This window comes from Accipiter gentilis, chromosome 28 (assembly GCF_929443795.1).
Source record: "Accipiter gentilis chromosome 28, bAccGen1.1, whole genome shotgun sequence".
Lineage (NCBI taxonomy): Eukaryota > Metazoa > Chordata > Aves > Accipitriformes > Accipitridae > Astur > Astur gentilis.
Window position 1 is genome coordinate 21,216,969 of NC_064907.1, and position 23,131 is coordinate 21,240,099.

The 23,131-nt window shown below is 42.7% G+C and overlaps 1 protein-coding gene across 5 annotated transcripts in view; it reads right to left on the reverse strand.

The window, feature by feature from the left end:
• Positions 1-1,355: 1,355 nt before the first annotated feature.
• Positions 1,356-23,131, reverse strand: part of AAK1 (AP2 associated kinase 1) — an 81,899-nt gene continuing 60,123 nt past the window's right edge. For 3 of the 5 annotated variants that reach the window (XM_049830745.1, XM_049830744.1, XM_049830743.1), the window contains 5 exons: positions 19,224-19,325; positions 17,459-17,560; positions 16,551-16,661; positions 12,961-13,065; positions 10,539-11,374 (listed from right to left, as the gene is read on the reverse strand). In XM_049830745.1, coding sequence (XP_049686702.1) covers positions 11,280-11,374; positions 12,961-13,065; positions 16,551-16,661; positions 17,459-17,560; positions 19,224-19,325 — 515 coding nt within the window. In that variant the 3' untranslated portion in view covers positions 10,539-11,279. Of the gene's footprint in view, positions 2,964-10,538; positions 11,375-12,960; positions 13,066-16,550; positions 16,662-17,458; positions 17,561-19,223; positions 19,326-23,131 lie in introns of those variants that run through there. The other 2 variants (XM_049830746.1, XM_049830742.1) reach the window with 2 other exon arrangements.

Consider the following 23,131-nt stretch of genomic DNA (forward strand, 5'->3'; position numbering starts at 1 on the left):
CAAAGCCACTCGCGGGAGACCCCCAAATGCCAAATATGTCCTTTACCCTCAGCGCAAGGCTCTAGCTCACATGATAATGAACCAACTCCCTTGGGAAATGGCCACCACAAGGCTTTTAAGAGACTTGGCCAGACGCTACCAGAGTCAATGGGGATTTTTTCCATAGATATCGAGTCCTTCAAAAATACAATCACCAAGATTTTTTTCTTGGGAGACATTCTACAGCATCAACACCTGTTAGGGGGAAGGATTACTGCACCGCAAAGATTCATCAGCGACTGGGAGCCCAAAGAGTCCCTATAACTCTGTATTTTGAAAGCCAGTCCACGCTTACAAGTAGCTTTTGCAGGCCAGAAATAGCAGCTCCAAGACAACTTAGGCAACCAGGCATTAGGCATTTAACAAAATAAAGATGAGAGGTTTCACTCCTGTCTCTGTCTATATTAAGTGAAAAGAAAGTAGAGCAAAGTCTGCTTTGTTTCTGCCCAGCTACCAGCCTGGGCAATTTTCCCTCCAAACACTATATTGGGACTCGCTACATCAATGACTGAACAAGCAGAAGTTGTCATTCTCTTTGGGAATACGGTAGAAAGCACAGCATTTCAGAAGTAGAGCAAACGTTACTAAAGGAGTGTGAATGGATTTTTTTTTAGGTTCATCCTTAATCAACAGGAAAACAAAAGGCAGAATTTACAAATACAAAGTCAAGTTCTCTGCTATTAAAAATCGCTCTAACCGGATCGCAGCTGATGCTGAATTACACCAAATGAGGTATGTAGATCAGAACATCTATTGAGTTGTTTGCATAATAAATTTCTCCATAAGGCATATTTTTAATACTGTAAAAATGCACAGCTCTCTCCTTCACAACACCATAAGCAAATTTCTGGGTCCTACACTTTGGCATTAACCAGACAGGAAATATGCATGGAAAACTGAAAGCTTTGCCTGATCGTTCAATTTTCCAAACAACAGCAACGGTAACAGCCCGACAGATTGCTTTGCTGAAGTTCATGCATCCGAGAGTTTGCAAGACAAGCGACTGAAGGCACTGCGAGTCCTTCCACCGACTCCTCCGGGCTCCGGCACAGGCCCCTGGGCAAAAGCACTTCCAGGTGCTACACGCCACAGCGAGCCAAGAAAAGCCGCCCGCGCGATGCCACGGCTCTGCTCCCATCAGCGCCGCACAAACCTGGTACCAGACATCGCCTGCGCGGCTCCCACTCGGAGTGCGCGTAACCTACAAACGCACACAACAGAATCACTCTGGAGCCACGGCTGCCAGGTTTGCCATCACTGCCAAGCAGCGGGAATATACAACTTTGCTGTCTTCCACAAGCCCCCCCCCCCCCCCCCCCCCCCGCCAGGAAAGAAGTCACAATAACCCTTTAACCTGTGAAATCACTTCCTTTCCAGAGCACTAGCAAGTCCCGCTTGACTTGCTCTGTAATTAATAAACCTTTTCATTCATCTTATAATGCATTTCCCCAGCCAGGACCAGAAAATACGGAATATTACTGGTTTGGAAAAGCAGCTAAAAAATAAATGGGGGAGAAGACAGTGAGAGGAGGAAGGTAAAAAGCAACTGAAAAGGATATGAAGATCCTGAGAGCCAGGCGTTCAGACTAACTAACATAACTTAAAATGGTTCAACTATATATCACTGCAAATAGAGTTCTGACCAAAAAATAATAATTATTTTTTATATATATATATATTGCTATGTCATTCATTTCAACTAAGAGGTTCAAGGTCCTGTGAGAGGTGGTCCTACAGGAAGCACACCTCCCAGCTCACAGCAGATTAAGGCTTTTGCTTTCCAGCTTTGGAAGGAAAGGGTGCTGAAGCGAAGGGATCCCCGCCGGGCAGCTCTGTAGTCCTGGAAGACAGAGGGGCAACAGAGACAGATCCTGCTATCACCTGCCTGTTGGTCTGAGAAACCACTTTGTAAGCAGCTATGGGCTTGACTTCAAGACCCTGCCCATCTTCTGGACTGTAGTGACGGGAATATTTTGATAAGGATTGTGGACGGAAAGGCTTGTTAACCACGGAGCCCAGCACAGCTTCCTGGGGCAGCGCGTGTCCTCCTTGGTTTCTCTCACTGGCAGTGCCACCCTGCTCTTGCAGCACACCTTTAGAAGGGATGTTTTCCTGGGACTCCATGGCTCTTACAGAAGAGGGATGAAGACTGCTTGGCTGAGTAAACCCAGCAGAAGGATACTGAGATCTTGCCGAGGCCGTGGACCCACCCATTGCCGAATCCAGGCTTGGGAACATCAGGTTAGCTCTGTGTTGGATATCACCTCCTTGACTTAGGAAAACAGCCGGTATGAATGGTTCCTTACACGTACTATGGGAAATCAACTCTTCCATGCTTTTCTTCTTAGTGAAAGGGGCTCTCAGAAATACATCTGCTTCTTCTGGATGTCTAAGTGCCACGTTGCCCTTGGAGATAAAAGGAGCTTTGGTAAAGACATCCACTTCATCAGGCACTTTTCTGGAGCTTCGGAAAGGAGCCGTGGCAAAAACGTCTGGTTCGTTAAAAACCTCCCCAGCGTGCGACTGGAAGGCAGGGAAGAGCGTTGTCCCTGCTCTAGTCTGGGAAGACTGGGAGTGGGGATCTTCTTTGGAGGCCTCATGTCTTTCCCTGGGCACAGATTGCAGGAAACCTGTGCATAACTTGCAGGCTTCCTCCTCCTCTTCCGAATCCATCAGCAACGGCCTGGACCCACTGCAATCCAAAATATCGCCTTCATGGTCTGTCCCCTCTCCTTCGCTGCTGTAGAAGGAGCTGTTGCTTGAAGGACCATCTCTTGTTAAGTACTCCGACTCTGAGTTGTGCTGCACTTTTGCCTCGAGTACTTCAGACTGACCCTTGTACAAAGCAAGTCCGTCACTGCCAGAAGGTCCTTTACAGAGTTCAAGAGCTACAACTGGGAATAGGGCCGGATCCCTCTGCAGACCTAAAAATGCAAGAGAAGAGTGTTACTCAACCAGCTCCATCTCTTTAGTCCTAAGTAAGAATGAAAGGTACTTATTACACAAGAAATGTCATGCTGTTCAGATTTAAACCACCATCACGCATGGAAAATGGGAGGGAGAGGGAGGGCAAATAAAAGAAAAAAAAATGCCAGGGGAGGTATTTACGACACACAAACTGACACACAACTCAGCGCTGCCTCACAGCTTGGGGACACCACAAGTACCAGTTTTCCGAAAGAGATGGAAGATGTTTGACACACGAATGGGCACACCCAGCACTCTCTCAGCACCATTCCACAAGGTTTTCTCTGCCACCCACGACGATGACCACCATTGGAGAGGTTTTCACTTCATAACACTGCTTCCTGGAGTGAAGCTCCAGTAAATGGACAAGTTTTGTCACTTCATTCTGCACTGTTGCTTATTGACTGCCCTACAAGCAGATATATATAACTTGGCATAGCCTCTATTTCTGTGAGCCATCCCACAGACGTGTGGAATTACACTCAGGCGTGTAAAACACAGAGATGCCCTGCAATCTGCTAAAATAACATACACATTTCAAAGAATGAAGGTCAGCCTATAGATTTTAATGAATCCTAGCATCTACAGCAGCATTATTTTAAACCACTGCAAGACAAATTATTTTAAACACTCCATACCATGACTTCAAATCAAGTATCTCACATAACGATCTGACTTGCTTCTGTGTTAGTGTAACAAGACAGTGCAGGGAGAGGCTTGCTGTTCTGCTCTTACCCAGTTACAAGAGCCCAAGATGAGATTGGCTTTGCCTTACGACTCACACAGACAGAACAGAAGATATCTTACCTTCAAAGAACTATTGGCAGGTTAGGAGTATGTCATTGGACTCATGTTAGCAAGAGGATAGGAAAAAGGCATATGAAAACTAAGCAGTATGAATCGCAGAAAGAATGAGGAGGATAAGAAGGTTATTTGGTATCCACTGACTGATGGACCAAGTACTAGCCAACCCACCCTCCTGTGACAAAATAACATCATTGCCCAGGTTAATAGTCTGCCCATGTTAATCATTCATGTTTGCACACCCATTGCAGCCCACAAGGCATCGTTTCTTGATCAAGTCCGTAGACATATGCAAGTTAACCCGTTCTCAGTCACTTCTCACCATTAAAGACACAGTAGTCGTTCATTAGGCATCAAAATCGGTATTTATTGGGAAACTATTCACTTAGATACATTACACTGCTAAATAAATCAGTGTAGATATGTGAACATTGTATAAGTTACTCTACAAAAATACTATCTATCTTTCCTGAAGCCTATGTTGTCAGCAATGGTTTAACCTTAGATGCTAATCTCAGATGACAGGAACAGTATGTTTATGGTGGTGTTTTCTTCCAGGAGGCTGGTTATATATTTACCAGGTATTATTGTGAGATTTTGAGAATACAGGCTGAAGCAGAACAAGACCAGTTGCCACATCACGCAAATGCCTCTGAATTACCCAGTCCTCACTGAAACACAGCGTACAGGAAAACAAGGAAAGGAAAAAGGCATTTATCATAGTGAACATTATGCCAACGCAAACCAATGACCCACTTTTCACAAGAACAGCACAAACAAGTCATTTGATCAGAATCTTCTTTTTAAAGAGTTACTTGCATTAGTAGGTGTCTATGTTCATGTAAGTGATGACATTTAGGACAGAGGAAGAAAAAGGCTGACAGGATATAAGCCCACTTGCTTAGGACAGGAGCAGCAAGCGTCTCTGAACTTGGAAGCACTGTATGATAGGCAGAATGCTCTATGTTTGGAAAAATTACTTTTTCCGATGCTTTCTTGCTCTCTCTGCCCATCGTAAGTGATAAGGACACCGAATGCTTGGAAGCCGTTTTCTCCTTTGCTAAGGTCAGTACAGGAGTTGTGAATTACTCTGGGAGGAAAAAATGAAGCGATGCTTAGGTAGGAACTCGTTCAACCCTTCAGTTAAGAGCTGGTTTCACTCAAAACTGCTAGGCAATACAGCAAGAAGGGAAGGGCCCTGATAATTTGAAAACAAAAATGGGCACAGCAATAGTAAAACACAGCGGGTTACCTGAGAAGCTTGGGGATTTACTGACAAGAGAGGAGCACCATCTATGCTCCCATGTTCTATTTTTCTGATGTTGAAGGAGGAAGACCTGGCTTCCAGACATCATCCCACAGTAACGGATCTCAGACACCTTTTCTTTCCCACGTTCTTGGATTCTCTCAGCTTGTTTCCTTTGGCAGAAAACAAAGGGACAGTTCCAGAAGGAGCTATGGCAGCATCACTACAACAAGGAAGACAACATCATACCAGCATTTTACTTTAGCTAACATCCAAGTCCATGTCTAACTGGACAGTGGCTTAGACATCTCCTCTCACAGTTGTTAATCTCGTACGTTAAAAAAGCTCCGAGCTATGCTTAGACACCAAACTGTGCAATCAAACCAAAAAACCCAAACCCCGTCGTGTAAAGGTCAGGTTAGAGCTAAAGAGACAAGGTCAGTGCATTCCCATAACCAGCCATAGCTACAGGCTTTGCAGACAAATGTTTCAGAGGCACATGCTGCATAACTTTTAGGACGACTGAAAATTTAAGATAGCCAGTGCCAATGGATGCTTCATCAGGTCCGAGAACAGAGACCAGCAAGACTGAAGCATTCAAGGGATGGTTTCACGTGAAAAGGCATGGCAGTTTTGTTCTGTGTTACAGTAAAGGAGAGAAAGGGTCACTCCATGAGCTGCTAACAGCATGACGGTAAAGGACAAATCTCCTGAAACTCAAACAGTGCCTTTTTGTTTGAAGCCCTGCCCCTTCTCTGTGATGACTCGGCTCCCATTCATACCAAGGGCACACTGTGCAAGGGGCCTGAAAAGATACAGGCAGATGGTTGGCTTGAATCAACACACAAAGCACCCACAACCCCTCATGCAAAAAGAGATGCCTCTTTTGCAGAGGCAGCATTTCCTAACATCTGCCTATGCCAAGATGGACACTGTCAAGGGGCAGCTGCCTCTTTTGTCCCTCCTCCTCCGGACTCCCGAGATCTGTGTGTTACTTCATGGGGAAGCATCCCTTACGTTTTCAATTAATGCTCAAGTTTTGATGCATGTACACTCCTAACAGCTGCAAGCTTTTCAGCATAAAAATCTTTACAGAAGCTTAAGTTTATAGATGAGGTTTCTCCTTACCCTTGTACAACATCCACATATAATTTTTTTTTTATTGCAGGGTCAAATATACATACTGAAGAAACAATTCCTGAACTACACCCAGGCTCTTTTTCTGCAGGGAGTACCTTAGTAACAAAAACACTTATCACTTGGTACCCCAGGAATACACCCTGCATGTATTCAGAGAGCAACCTGAAGAAAAGACCATTTACCCTAAGTTAGAGCACTGACACATGGAGTTCCCCCCATCTTGTACAGAAAACGGTGCACCGAAGTGGCAAAGTACTGAAAGAACTGACAGGAAAGCTATAAAAGATTCACTCTCCCTATTACAAGGGTCTGCAAGGAGGCAGAGCAGTCACCGAGGGGATGACCTCATTTCTGGAGCCCCAAACAAGAAAGTTAGGGGAAACAGAGGCATTCCTAGAGTCTAAAGCTACACTTCCACCAAATAACTCTCCTGATTTCATCAAGCCAAAGACAGGAAGGTCTCAACATATGGTAACAGATAGCTAAAAATCAGCACAATTACTAGTATGCAAGATTACTAGTTTAGCATTTGAAAAGGGTCAAAAGACTTCTCATTCCTTTGTTCTTGAAACGGTGGAGTTTTTCCTTGGATTCCGATTCCTAGAAACAATATCATTAAACAACAGTACAGAAGTACCCCCACACTGTGCTTTCAGTGAGGAGGTATCAAAGCAGAACACCACAGGTCGGCATCACCATTACTACGTCACTAGACAACAATTTGGACAGCACAATCAAGCACTGCTGCCCAAAGTCACTGCACAGTGGCAGATATGGGAGCAGATCTAGGGTTCTTCGGTTCCAGAAGATAAGGAATTTAATGTTCTGGTTTTGGCACGCTTGTACCGTCATTTGCACCACGCAAAGTGAGACAGGGCAGGTGTTAAACACACCAACCCCACACACCACATTCCAGCAGTTTATGAACAAGACTGACCAACTGGAGACTAACAGCATCGTTCGGTTTTCCCCTCGTTTGTCCTGTGCATAAGTGAAGTGTTATGTATGCAAGTAATTTTTAAGATGCAGTCTGTGACTGTCTAAGAAGAACATAAGGCAAGTTTCTAGGGGCTAAACTCCCTCCTGTGGAGTGTAGGAGCACAAGTCTCACACATCAGTAATGTCCTTAAAACAACCCCAGCCAAGCAGCAACCCACCCTTCTTCCCAAGGAAGAATGAGATCCGATGCCATGCATGGAGTCTGCGCTCATGTACATAGGCACGGCTGTCCCCAGAGCACTGCTTCTTTCAGTTACAGAAATTACACTGGAACAAAAACAAACACAAAGAAAATCTCTCCCCCCCTCCCCCCCCCCCATGTCTATGTTTCCTGCTAGAGTGATGCAGTTTTAATGTGTAGTGCCCACACACCTCGGGTGGGGGGGAAGTCACATGAGCTAGTCTCACCCAACTATCCGCATGCGAGTTGACTGATAAGCCTCATTCATCAGAGCACTCCCCCACGTCACATTCACGCTTCCCCCACATCCATCCCAGCTACTCCCCAACTCCGATTCCCATGAGAGTTCCTGAACTAGAAAACGCATTGGCTAAAAAGAAAATATCTTACTCCATACAGACATGCACACACTTCAGATGCTAGTGCAGCACGCTATGTGCTTGATAACATTTTCCATAGTAAGAAGCCCACATGCTCCACATTTTACATTTGCTTGGATAGCCCAAAACTTGCTGAACTCCGTTTTTGGTCTGAATCACATCTGAACTTTCATTTTAATAACAAATGGGGGTTTTTATCTAATTTTAATTAAGGTGGTTTTGGAAAGTCACTGGAGGCAATATCCTGCGAGCTTTCAGGCTGAACAATGCCACCATCATTCATTTATTCACAAAAAGCCCCCTCCAGAAATAATTTTGCTCTACACAGAGATTCACTCAAGCTGCCATTCGCTTCTGGTAAGTGGGCTGTTAGAGGATGGAGAACGTCGGCCACAAAGCCACCAGTGCTAAGATTCTTCCACCCATCTCAGACTTCTGCAGCAGGCTGCACAGTGCCTGCAGCCCTGGCCAAGTCCTTCATCCTTGGCCAAGTCCCAAGGAACCCTGTGAAGACTTGGACAGCCAGAATTCAGGAAGCTGCAGCACCTTCTACGTTGGGGAGAGATGCTCCCAACGCAGTGGATATTGTAAGATACAATACAAATTTGCTGATTTCTGAATTATGGGTGCATCCGGTTAAAAGATGAACTGGGGAGATTTCCAAAGGCAGGGGCAGCTCAAAGCCCAAGCCCCCTCCAGAGTAAGTGCGAACCAACATCTAAGTTTCAACTATTCATTTGAACATCTTGCCACCCCAAAACCAGAATTTGTTCTTGCATCCAAAGCACAACCTTGACTCAAAAGGAAATTGTTCTGTGTACTGTGGTTGCATTTGTAGTATCCTATGAGGAGGATCCACCAAAACAGTTAATGCCAAGAACACTACTACACGCTCAAGCCTGCTAGGACAGAAAGGTTCCTCCGTCATACCGACATGAATGACCAGCACATACCGGGCAGAGAGGAGAAACGCTCTGCCGTTTCTATTAGGTTTCTATTATGTTACTTAACCACACCTGACCCTATGACCCTTGAAAGGGGACAGAAACATCTCTCATGGCTTCAAACAAGGCTCCAACCACAGCTATGAGAGAGAATCATTCTTACACCATTTTGGGAATGCTGGATACTAAATGTCTCCCATGCAGACACTGGATGAAAGTTCAATTTGTTCCTTCACAGCGGCAGCTTTCACACAAACTCCTCAACTTTTGAGCACCGACACTAACCTAACGGCTGTAGGACAGTCGCGTTTTTTGGAGAGCTTAAAATGAATCCCCAATATCCACCCATTTCAACTCTCGCACATTTTCCATTCATTCTGCAAATAAGTGGCAAGTATTTTCTGATGAAGGAGGTCTAGATAATAGACATGTCTAAAAATATATGCTTCCATTGTATTGTATTTCCCACCCAGATCCATGAATAGCTACTTGAAAAAGCAATAAAATAAACATTCACATCTGCTTATTTAATAGCATTATTAACAACCCAGTGCATTTATAATTTTTCCAGAACCCTTGAACAAGTGCCATTAGATTTAAAATCTTAAACATTCTTTAAAAGTACTTTAATTCACAGAAATCTTTTTTTCTAATATACAGTAGATGGTTACTTTTTAAAATCCATTCTCTTTTCATATAATCTCAGTATCTGACTATACAATAACTTTCTATCTATAGCGTCTTCATGTTTTCCAGTCCAGCTTGCCTGTGCTTTAGGAATATAAAACAAAAAAATAATAAAGTTCTATCCACAATTTTACTAAGGTCATTTCCATAGTTCTCATGTAAAGCTTCTCTTGGAAAGTGCAGTATACACATGTAATGATACAACACACTTAAGCAATACTTTTATTATTAAGTGTAGGTTTTAAAAGAGTAATGTAGAGCAGACACAATTGATGGTAGTTCTATTTACAGAATTTGTTAAACTAAGTGTTGGGGTGGGGGAATAGCGGAGAGACTGGAGATAGGAAAGGAGTAGTCACGAACTTTGATTTCTCTCCTTCTTAGCGAGAGGTCGGTACATACATATTTCAGTCGTTCATACTTTCGCACATGGGAAACTGCACTTTTACTAATACAGCTACATACACATACACAAGGTTAGCAGTAAGCTATTAATTATTCCACTACAGAGGAAGAGTCCTTCTGTTCAGAAAGAGCTTTCAAATACAAGATAGAAATTCCGGACTTCATGACCATAAGCCAATGAAAACAAGTTTAGCGTATCCAGCTAGTTGACAAACTAAGCATGTGAAGGGAAAAAGAAAAGGTAAAACCCATCAAGTTGTAGCGGCACTTATTTCAAACCATCTGAACCAAGTGCATGCTTATTCCACAAAGACTTAAGAGTGGAATAAAGTCCACAGTCATCTTTGTCTACTGAAACAAATGGTTCCATACTTAACTGGTTTGCACTATAGGCAGTTACAAGAAAAAAACGGGGAACCCAGAACAGATGCCAGATGCTTGACTAAAACCAGGATTAAAAATAGACAAACAACCGTAGGACAATTTGTTTCATACACAATTTACAGTAGGTTGGGGAGATTTTCTTTTTTTTTTTTTTCCAGTCAAACACAGAAAAGTAGTCACAGAAAATACATCTGCTGCTGCCACAATGCCCTTTTCATCCAAAAAAGGTCAACAAAATGCTAGTCACAGCCATACTTACATGTATTTGGTTCAAAACCTTGTTATATTTCACTTAGGGTCATTTCTGCAGCTTTAACAATCAGGTTTGTTTTTTTCTTTTTTTCTTCCCCCCTCCCTCCCCGCCCCTCCCCCAAGGAAGCGCAGTGCATTCACAAGCAGGATTGTTAAACAGCAAACCATTAGCTGGGGGCAGTCCGGAAAACTCTCTTCATAGGCACCCATCACCAGAGGTACTAGGCAAGACTACTTCAGAGGAACTGGGTGCTTTCTCCTCCTCTGAAGCATATACTGGCAATTTAGAAACATCAGCTCTCCTAACGTGTATTCTGCAGGAGAGGAACGTCCCTACTTATTTCACCTGTCCCCTTCCTCCTGCCCACTCATCAGAAAACAGGAACAAAACAAAAACCAAACCCAAAAACACAAACGCAAAGATTGAAACAGTTGTTCACACACTACTCTAAGGAAAAAGGAGTCTGTTGTACGCAGGGATCATACATCAGCTACAGTTATCTAATTAATTTACAGTTAGGCTTTCCATGGTGCTATGTGTACATCTCAGCAGGGTGGCTAAGGACGGTGCTCCCTTTAGGCATAGGCTATTAAAGACAAGTGCAGAAGGAACCACAACAGGTTTTTACCAGCTTTAGAGAGGACTACTTGGAGAACTGAGACAGAATCTTTCCCAGGGCATGGGAAGACAGGGAGAAAGGAGGGTGACTGTCTCCTGTTGGCAGATTTGTTTTTCTTTTAATTAAAGAAAAAAAAAAGCCCCAAATAACCACAACTGAAGGTAACTCTTCTGGAAATGAAAACGGAGGATTAGGTACGTTACAGAAACTGCGTCTGCTACTGTGTCACTGCTACAGGTCTATGAGCTGATCCACCAGCAGTAAAGACCTGGCTATGTTGGGAAGACTGGACTCAGAGCTTCCACTGTTGTTTCTAGAATGCCCACCTGAAAGTGTGAGAGATAGGAATTCAGTATTGAACAGGACACACACACGCGACAGTTTCAGATGTTCAAGATCAAGCAAGAAAGAAAAAAGTCAAAGCAAAACAGAAAAATTGCTCAAGCTCTTCTCATTATTTGCATCACGATAGCAACAACATTCCCCTGCTTGGTCTTCCACCCTTTCCCCACCCCCCAAACCTAGCTCGCTAGACTTGCGTGGAAAAACTTCACAGCAGCCAACAAATCTCCACAAACCATTTCTTTTTCCCAAGGTTTACATCCAAACTGCAGAATTCTGTCCTTACTAAAGGATCTACAAAGCAATTATAAGAACTCCCATAATGTATAGAAAGGACTGTTCAAAGTTTCAAATCTTGAAAATTAGTTGCTGTTTTAAGAGCATCTTTGAGTTACCAGCTACCTCAAGGAGAGTTGAGCTATCACATGGCTTTCTATAACTGGTACTTTGATACTGAAGGAAAGATGCTCCCCGTTATTCAAGGTACCCTATCTTTGCCCAACTTTGGTAGAAATCTTCTCTGACTTTCAACAGGAGCAGGGTTTCTAATGTCCGAGAACTTTTTCTAATGTGTGCCAGTCTCTGAAAGCTAGCATTAGATGCAGAACAGGTGTACAGCACATTCCTGCTGTAAACAAAAATGGGAGTTAAGGCAGTCAAAGTTCTACAATCAAACAAAAAAATGAACAAAAACCCACACCAAAAAAAGGGAGCCCTGGAGTATGTCTTTAAACCTATGCTAGCCTACTGAAAGCTGTAATCAAAACTTTTCCATGGCGTGACTGCAGAGAGAAGTCCTATTTGACTGATCAGAGTGCAAAATGCTGCCTACCTCTGTCCCTGCAAGAGCTACAAAATGCAGCACTATTATTTCTTTTAAGGAAAGAGTGCTGCTTCTTACACTTAACCCTACATGAGACTGGAACTGTTTGCAAAGATCACGTTAATGTGATCTAGGTGACAGGGATGCTATAAAATGAGAAACTTTCCAGTCTCTGTCCTAAGATCTCTGCTCAGAGCTCTTCAAGGGAGATGGATACCATCTACCAAACTTCTCGCACTCAGTTCCCGCAAGGTCCTTTGAAAGGCATCAGTCAGAAGTGAAAACAACTCACTTCCAGCAGGAGTTTCAGAGCTATAAAGGATTACCATCATCTTCCTTTCTTGCACCTCATGCAAAGTTAACTTAAAAGTCAAAGGGCCTCGTTTCCTTGGCTTGAACAGTAAATAAGAACACTGGAGAATGTAGTTCTCCATTGCACTTTAGTCACAGAGGTATTTGTGTACCCTGCCTGGCAGACTGGTAGAAATTACTTCATGGGATCTAAAGATGCTTGCACATCTATTATCTTTTTGGACATGCAATCTTGTCGCAAACAGAGAATCTAGAGAAATTTCAAGCCCAATGTAAATCAGAGAAAGACTAAACTCACTAAATACTACAATGATAGTATCTTGCAGTTTACAATTTGATCTACTTCACATGTGATGCAGCACCACTGCCCCCAAACTAATTTATGGTCACTGTTTCCTTTTTTCCTTCCTTTTTCACCCCCACATCCTGGCTTACCTTGTGAGTTTTTGGATATCAACACTGGAATTGGGTCAAACTCATCTTCTGTCACTTTTTCAGAGCCCTCAGGAGCATCAAAGCCTGATATCAGGTTAGTATCTTCTGCAGCATAAAGGAGAAACAGAGGTAAAGAAGCAAAGATAGCAGAGAAGGCTGGTTAGAATTGCTACAAAGTGTTAGAACACGTTTATGTTTTCAGAGACAGGATTTAGAAGCAGGCGTTTCATTTAAAAAGTGAAATAAAGTTGGTAAGTCTTTGGTAAAGAAGGTAAGTAGTAAGAGAGCCAATTAAATACAAAAGTGGAGGTGGAAAAAAAAAAAAACCACACCAAAAAGCAAGCCAAGTCATGAGAACCAAAATAAAATTTGGCCAATCTGAAGGCTTAACAATTGGCATAGTTCAAAGCTGGGGTAAAAGCCTGGGGCTTAAGCTCCCATGGCTTTAAGGTATTCTTTATCATCATCCAGCGGCTGTCAGATATTAGTACAGTTTGAGAGAGCAATCTGGCTCTCCAGCTACCAGCTCTCATGCACAGGGAGAAGAAAAGGGCTGGGAAAAGAAAAAAAAACCCACACAGAATAAATTCCACTCATCTACGTGAAACAAAACCCCTAAGCTTTCACCTACAGTGATAAAACAAGTGCAATATGAAGTCAGATTTCCAAGGAGTTTAAATGCCTGAAGACGTAACTAGACACAGACAGATTTTTTTTAAAGGCCCCTAGAGCAGTTCTGGCACATAATTCCATTGATTTCAAACCACGTCAACTGCAGTTAGACACTTGGTGGGAGGCACTTTCAACAGTCTGCACAGTAGATGAGACATTTATCTGCCTTATCAGGCAATTACATACCTTTAGGGACTTTCACACTCTCACTGTGCATCACTATTTGTTACACTTTAGACACCTAAAATACCTTCCAAATTCTGGTCCTCAATTACTACATGAAATATTCTGAAAACCTAGCAAGGACACGTACGAGTCGATGGTTTCCAAGGAACGGGAACATTCCTGTTTGACTCCTATCAAGAATAAGCTCTTTACCTAAAGCTGACAAATATGCTAACAGGTTTGGGGGGTGAGATGATGCAAGAAACCACTTGTAGAAATACAACGTCCTCTGGAGGATCAGACTCGGGGAAAAAAACCCACAATTTTATTGGGGACTAGCGTGTAAAGTGTCAAACACAAAGACATTTCATCCTAGTGGAAAGTCTCATCTTGTCATCCCTCTGTCTCTGGAGGTATGTATTTGTGGCTCTTCTCAAGACACCTGGGAGCCTTTGCAAGCATCCTATTTCTGTTTCGTTTTATTTATACATACAATTGCTCATAGCTCTGGAGTTTGCTGTACAAGAAGCTACTGAAGGAGCACTGCTCAATTGTGGACTATCACTCCTAAGGAGAGGGAAAGGCTGGCAAATGTCCCTGTGTGGGCAAAACTCCTTCAGAAGCATTTGAGCTCACCTCAGTGACTGTACACCACCATAAGTAGAAAAATTCTCCCCTCTCACATACAGGCAGCTTAGTACTGTATTCAGAAAATGCAAATTAAGGAATCCTGAAGGCTGAACAAAATTCAGAGGCCAGAAAACAGCCTAGTAAAGGACGAAGGAAAGGATGCTATAGCACAGTTGGAGCATCAATTCATGTCCAGACCATTGCTGCTTTTTCAAGTCCTCCTGGTCCCACTGATAACTTGCAGCATTGCAGTTCCACAGGCTGCTTACACCCATGGACAGCAGCATCTGCCCCATAGGTAATTTACAACACCAAAGCCAGGATTTGATAAACAAAGCAAACAAAAAAAGATTGAGACAGATGTACCGTTAATGACCACACCCAGAGCTATAAAAGCAGTGTTTGAAAACAAGCCACAAATGAGTTTTGGAAGATTTTAATATTTTGCCCCCCACCCTGCTAATAGAAGTCTCGCTTTCCTTGTCAAATGTGAGCCTTTCTCATCCCAGAGGGAACAGCAGGGCAGCCTGGGAGAAGTCACACAGGAGTCTGTTAATTCATTTTCTCATTAAGTCACACCGACAATGTTTTGGCTTTGGTATGTTCCAGACATGGAGTAATAACTGCTCGACATACATTTCGAGCCATTTACTCAAAACAAAGTGGCATGGAAGTGTATTATAGCAATGAGCAATTAGAACAACTGCTTGTTTAAACCCAAAAGCTCTATGAAAAACACAAACTCATTTTGAAGTGCCATCAAGTGTAAAAATTGATTACAGACTGTTTTTACAGCGATTCCTCTGAGGACAGATCATTTTCTGTTGCTATAGGGATACTTACCAAATGAGCTAAGCAAAGCCTGTCGTCAAGGGACACTCAGTAGCTAGCACTCAGTGTGCTCCATGCCTCTCTTTTCAAGGCAATAAATAGCACAGAAGTCCTGGTCTTCCCTCTCTCCCAGGTGGATGCATACTACCCAGTATTCACTACAAGCTTGGCTTATGTGAGAGTCATCTGCTAACATCTGGCATTGTCCTCAATGGACACATGCACTGCTCACAACTGCTTTAGCCCATAATAGGGTTGTGCCAGAACAGAGCAGGAAAAGTTCACCACACAAGTCACACTTCAGCTGATAGCTCTTCAAACTATTCCAGTGCCACTGTTCCAGCCACACTGCATGAAAAGGGCCCAGATTTCAGCTGGATACTCTGCAGCATGGACAAAATAAAAGCCATCTGAGTTAGGACCCAGCTTCCCAGGGTCCTCTACTCTTGCTTGTTAGTGGAAAGAGAACAGAACTCTGATCACTGCACAGTATTTCTACAGTTCCACTCAAGCTCAAATACTGATGTACTGCAAGGGCTGATCTCCAGCTCTTAGAAATTACCACACATGGTCTGCTTCTCTTCTTCAGCTCTGTTTTTTTTGTTACTATGAAACTGTTCCATTTTTCAGTTGGATATTGCACTTAGACTTTCATTCATGTTTGCTGTGACACTGCAGTTTGACTCAAGAACCTTCTCCTGATAACCTCTGAAAAGGAAAACATTCTCTAGATCTGAAAGAGCTCAGTCACTTGCCTCGGACGCTAACTCTGATAAACCGAAAAAACATTCCTTTCATTTCAAAAACCTCTGACACCAGTATAGATGATTATCAGGCTCCCTTCCAGAATTATTAATGCAACATAAAAGCAGGTCTTAAACCCCATGTGCAAAAAGCAAAACCAGACTGCCTTCACTTACAAATCTGAAGAAGGGTTGCATACAAAAGCCTGCCCTTTAAGCCTACTGTATCCCTTCTGCTGTTTCATGAAAGATGCCACCTGTCTTGACAAATCTTGTCTTTACAGTCAAGCTGAATATTTTCATCTATTATTTTTCCCTTAGTACTTCATTGTACATTCCAAGTTTCACCAGCTTGGGAAGAAAACAAAACAATGGCTTGGGGGAAAACAAACAAACAAACCAAACCAAAACCAAAAAAACCCCACACACCACTAGAACATGGGTCAGAGCATCTGCTTGTGTAAACTGGTATCAGCTTCACTTCATAACAGCTAAAGACCACATCCCAGGACTGATTGATTACGTGTTAGAGACAAAGGAACAGTTTACCTTTGTGAGGTTGAGCTGCGAAAGCTACAGGAGCAAACTCATCCAAGAGGTCAGCAGCAGGGTTAGAAAGCAGAGAACAGTCAAGCAGAGAGTCTTCCCCAGTGAGAGAGTCTGAATCCAGGTTAGCATCCAAAGACCGCAAGGCAGCATTAAACAGGACACAAACACTGTTAAGCTCATATTCTCACATTCCTGTTCCCGTCCACTTAGTGTACAAACAGAGCTTTGATGCAAAACCAGCACAAAAGCTACCATTTTTTGTGATGAAAAACATTTCTTACCGCTCTGCAGTGAGAGCAAAGGGATTCCCAACACCTTTAGGAACATATAACACATTCTCTGGGGTTAACCGCCCTCTAAAGCTGAGTATACAACAATGAAATCCCGCACAAGTGACAGGTTAAAGCAGGGGCAGTGAAGGGGAGCATGGGAGTGAAGAGAGTTGCAGGGACTCTCTGGCAAAACAAAGCGCGCTGCATATTTCACAAGAGACCTCTGAAAAGAGGTTGAGTCCATCTGCTGCAAAAGTGGCCAGATAAGGCCTTCACAGTAAGAAAGGGACAAAAATTGCTTACTACCACACCCCAGTGGAACAGATAAAAAATATTAAAAAAAAAAAAATCAGTGACTGCTCCAGTTTTCAAAAGCACTTAATCGGAGCAATACTCTGGCGCTTATAGATCTGTAACAGTGGGAAAGAATACTGTAACATTCTTCACAAGGAGACAAGTAACATTGACCTTCAAGGAGCTATGCAGAATCCACTTACAAGACACACAAACAAGCCCAGTTTACACTGGTGGGAAAAGCAGAGATGCTTATGTTTAAGCGGACAGTGCTTTCCGATTTACACAGCCCACACCAGGACGATGCACCCCTACCCCCCAACACCCTTCTGCCTCACCAACCTGTTCTGTTGGAGGCAACTGACTCCGTCTGTGACACAAGGCGTTGGGGCAATGGAGCCTCGAGGCCTGGTATGAGACTCTCAACAGCTACGTCAGGTTTTCCTTTCCAAATGTGCAAAATACCAGAGCAGAGAAGAAGCCAGAGGTTAGTTTGCAAGACAGCATAAGAAAGAACTAAAGCGGCAGTTGTCTGAATCCTTTAGTGACCCTTTAATACATGTCAGCTATACTGGCAGCAACAAGAGGCTGAAGTTAGACTGATGTTAATTTAATCATGAGGAAAGACTCTTAACACATTAGTGTTTGTTGGGTTTTTCTGCGTTTTATTTATTTATTTTAAGTTGTGCAAGCCCAATGTGAAACATCCAGAGGGTGGAATGGGAGATTAATAATGCCTGTCCTGCAGCTAAGCAGAAGGCCAGAGGCTGGGCAAATAACTATAAGCTTTTGCAAGATCCTATTCCAGCAAAAGGAAAACACTGACCTTGAAGGAATCCCCTTGCATTAGAAGTAACAGATCATTAAAATACCTGCTGTGGAGCCCTTAGCATATTCCCAGTTAGGCTTGTAAAAAGCCAAGTTGTAGGATCTTTTTTTCATTTTGAGTGCCCAGTGGAGCAAAGATTGCAGACCCTACAGAGGTGATAAAGTTTTAGAACTCAACATCTTATTGAAAAGACCAGTTCTCAGTATCATCTAATGTTGATGTCCGTGAAGTGCATACAAAAGGAGATGTTTACAAAGGCTGGATAGAAAGATTTGTTTTTATAGAATCCATAAATGGAAGGGGGACAGACATGAAGGGTAACTGTCATAGTCATACCAGCCAGGTATAATGCTTATCTGTGTCTCTTTCTCAAGGGCCAACCTCAAGGTAATAACCAAGAAGTTAAAGAACAAGGATGCACTCAAATGCTAGGACCAGAAATGGTCTAGTCAGTCAACTTGAGAGATTAATTAATATTTTTGTTTGCATCGCAGTGTGTGTGATTTGCAGGATCATTATCTAAGAGTACTCAGACAATTGCCAGAAATTGTGAAAGGCAGAAAAAGTCTTAACTATTTAAGGTGACTCATTTACTACCTTTCTATTCAAAGCTACAAGGTTGCAAGCAACTAGCCAGGGGACCCTGGCTGGTACCCAAAACCACAAAAGCAGCTGATTGCAACTAACAGCAGCCTGCAGTTATTAGTCTTTAGTACATTTGGCAAGTAGATCAAAATAAGATTCTGCAACACTCCAAAATCTTTATACTGCCTGGAGCCTGTGGCATCTGGGCTCAAGGCAGCCTAGCACATTTATTCTCAGCATATGCCCGAGGTCTAAGGCAATGCTGTCCTCATCCTGCTGAGGGTCGATGGAGACACAGACAGGCTCAGTGCCTGGGCCATGGTTACACACGAAGTCCTTCAGTTCATTTCAGCAGAAATGGAGGGATCTTTTGCATCTTTTCCTTCAGTCAACAATTAACTTTCTTCTACCAAGACCAGAAGAACACATAAGGTACAACCATGCCATGTTATTGAGCCAAATGAGTAAGCCTAGATTTTAAATGCAAATACCAAGTCTTCGCTGTTCAGAGGCTAGTCTCACGGAGAAAAGGCAGATCTGTCTCAGCATAATCTGTAACTTCCTATCACATTGCGTTTCACCAACTTCAGCAGCTGTTTTGAGAGCCCGTGGGAGTAAACGCGCAGAGTTATCATGCAGGACCAGACATGCCATGTAAGACTGAGGGGAGGAGGTGCCCTGAGTTATTTTTACCATTCACAGCGTCTGATGTGCTACCGAAGGGGTCAGCGAGAGGCAGGATATCGGGGAGCAGAAGCGCAGTCTCAGGAGATTTGAGTCCCTCAATGAGTTTTTCTGGGTTAAGCGGGAAAAGGAAGGCAGGCAACAGAGAAAAAAGAAAAAAACAAAACCAACAAAACAAAACAAACCAAACCAACAAAAAAAAAAACAAGAAAAGACAACATTAATCAGGTGTTCAATTCAGTGGCTCATAGTCCAGTGTGTCAGCCTCAGAAGAGCATCTGCACAATTTTGCATGCAAATAACACTATCACTTAGGTATATAAGGGCAGCTGTTCACCAGCTGGCCATGGTCACCTAAGACAACTGAGAACATCCTCACTCACTGTGCGCTGCTCTAAGGAGCCTCTGTAAAATAGCATGGAGTTCTTTCACTCCTAGCCAAAGCACAAAAGCTTAACATGACCCACTGAAAATCAAATTAAAAAAAACCCAACCAAACAAAAACAAACCTGCAAATTTTTCCCCTCTCACCTTCCTACGCTGGGGAAGTCTTTGTATAATGAGAAGAAATGGAAGAGATGATCGCAGTCCAAGATGCTAGAGCTAGGTATACAATGCCTATTAATTTGCTCAAGAATGGAATACTTACAGCCCTTAAGACCTTGAGCAAAACCAGAAAACATTGGGACACTACAGTGCCAGACATCAGAACTTGCCCTTCGGTCAAACAGCTGCCTAGTTAATTATTTCAAACATCACGTTTCAAATCAGACACATCATTCTCAGCAGTACAACTCCTGTGGTTCCCATCATCCTTCACACAAAGAAATCCAGATAGCCTGGGCAAAAAGTTAGTCTCAATTATTAATCTGGTGGATGAGTGATTTTGCAATCATACTAACCAGGTTTATCAATAATGAGCTTAATTATTTACCTTTCACAGAACAAGATGAAGAACATTTTCAGGATTTGCTAGAAGTAATCACCTTCGGTAGAACAGCACTGATAAAATTTGCTCTACGCAGACAAATCTGGCCATTTCAACTTGTTGAAATGACTGCATTTATAATCTAACATTAGAATGAGCTGTGGCCCTGCCACAGCTATACCTTTACAAAATGTTTACATCTATATTTTATGTTTTGAGTTCAAAGGCTGGTGTTATTATTTATTATCCAAAGAAAACGTGCTCACAACTGCACAAAAGCACAGGCTCTGGAATACTGCTGTATAAAAGACTTACCATGCTGAGAAAGCCAAAGAAAAGCTTTAGTTGCACTGTTACATACACAGTAATAATATAAATCTTTTTTATTGCCCTATATAAATAATAAAATAGCCTAGCAGCTTTGGAACTATTTATTCAAAGCAGGACAAATTGTACTCCCCACAAAAAACTTCAGAAGTCAACACACTAAAGCAACCAGGAGGGCAAGGAAACCTAAAAAGCAACCCAAGAAGCAGCTGTTACACCATTAAAGGCCTGAAAAAGGTCAACCGAAAGGAAAATCCTGACAGGAACAGCAGTTTTGAATGTGCTTGAAACCTTCCCACCTCTCTGAGGAATACTCAATTTTAAAGGCTGGATTTGCCAAAGAAAATGCACCCCAGCTGCAGAGGTATCATCCTTGGCTTCTCAGCTGTACAAAGAGGGGCCTTTTCCTCGCACGAACGGAGAGGCTGGGAGCCGGGGCTTGGCAACAGAAAGAGGTGTTGATGCTATCAAAAGGGGGCTAAGAAGCATGGAACTGATTACAGCATGTTGGGAAAACTTAACACAACACAGGAGAGAGACATGGGGACAAGATGACAGGGAACATGCTCAATTCCTTTTCCTGGAAAGGAAGCAGTAAAATAACAGGTATCCACCCAGGGTACAGCTGATTTAAACAGCATTTTAAATCAATTAATCCATATAGCAAGGCACAGCACATAACTGTGGGAGAAATTATGGATTGTCTCAGAGTTGGGCACTTTCAAATTGGTTTTGGTTCCTACTCTGAAATGAAGTTTTTAACCTATGAAGCAACATGTATGTACATTGTGAATGTATTCACATTTTAGTGATTCAGGCCTAAAATACTCCTTTAAAGGCAGACTCAGAAGGCCCGTCTGCCAATGCCCAGCTCTTCCCAAGGTGCTTGCATCAACCTATATCTTCAAAACCATATATACAGTATATATCATTCCTTTTATGATCCCAAGTATCTTGCTCCCTGAAGTCTCCCTTCTTCAGCCTTACTTTTCCAAAGTTTCCTCCTTTTTCAGTACTGCAGACTTTCCATTTAACACAGTAGAACTGCCTCTTGGTCAGGTACTAGAAAGATGCCTATTGAGCTCACTCACACTTTTTAAACATGCAGCAATTATGAGAATAAACATGGTGTTCTTCTCTCTACATGTTAGTTTTCCCTCCCGCCCCCTGGGCTCAACTGGTTTTATGCAAACCTTTAGACTGTCAGTGGTTCTTTGTCTTATTTTGTTACTTGTCTCAAGAGATCTCCCTTCTCATTTCCTTCATTGTTGGTGCTAATATGCCCACACCGTTACAGATAGCCACTGCATCTCTTAGAGCATGATTAAAAGGAACTTTATACCTTTTGAGTGAGGCTGAGGAGGTCCACAAAAACAAGAAGGTGTCAGGATGAATGAGAAAGGAGATAACAAAGGTAACGAAAATCAGATGCCTCATTCAATTTTGAGGCCTAGCAGTTCATTACCCTAATTTATGTTTTGTGTTACATCTTGTACTAACCGGTAGGAATAAGAGATAAAGGAACAGCAGTTGCTTTAAGTGGTGGGAAATTCACATTCAACTAGGAGCAAAGAAACAGTTAGTGGAGGCCCAGCGCAACCCATGGTTCTGCATTAGTCAGCAGGAATACCTTCTCTACAAGAGTTAGGTTTGTTTTTTAGCGTGAAACGCTACAAAAACACTAAAGAAAGTTTTTCTGAATCCACATCAGACACTCCAAGAACAAGAACACTACATACCTTCACTGTGGCAAACAAACCCAGCTCTTAAGCCTCTGCTTCAACCATAGCTCCTATGATCAAAGCAGTAACTCAAAGAGGGTATCTTCTGCACACTAGACTGTTTCCCTGTGCATGAACATTAGGCAGCTGCAGTTTAACTACATGCAGACCTAGAAAGAAAAGATAGGCTCTTCTCATGATACCAAAATGCATTTTGGGTCCTGCTACCAAGGGAATTCTCTAGCAGAAGTTTAATTTTGATTTCCAAGAGAAAAGCTGCTTCACCTGCAAGTAAAGCCATGGTTGAGATGGTGAGAAGCCAGCCATACGAAATAATTTGACTGAGTAAGAAACACATCAGTGCAAGAAAAGGAAAAGCTGGGATAACTAGCCTCATTTTTGGGAATCTGTACAAACGCAACAGTTCCAAGTCACACACATACGAAGTGATCATCAATTGCAGAACAGGCTCCACCAGTAAAGCAAACAGCATGCAGCTTTTATCTGCCATTTGCAGAAAGAGATGAAGGCTACAGCCTCGGGTATGGACTTCTCTAGAACACCGTCTCACATCTGCCATCCCCTTAGCAAAGATCTTCTACTGGAGGAAAACCAGAGAGATGTTTTGCCACTACAGTACCAGTTTCTTGTGACTCTCTGGGCACGTGGGCACACAATTACAAGCTGCATTTTAGAAGCAGTCATGATGGCAAAGATGATCAGTTATGCAGCAAACAGCAATGGAACAAGAAATAAAAACTTCTGCTACGCTGCAGTTTCAGGCCCCATTGCAATTAATTTTATTCTTGTATAGAGCTCAGACTGGAGCATGACAGGACAAAACACATCCTGTATCAATCAACATACAGTTAAATTCAGTATTTTATAGTATCATGCCTCAGATCCAATAGACATATCCAGATTATTCATATGTAGAGATA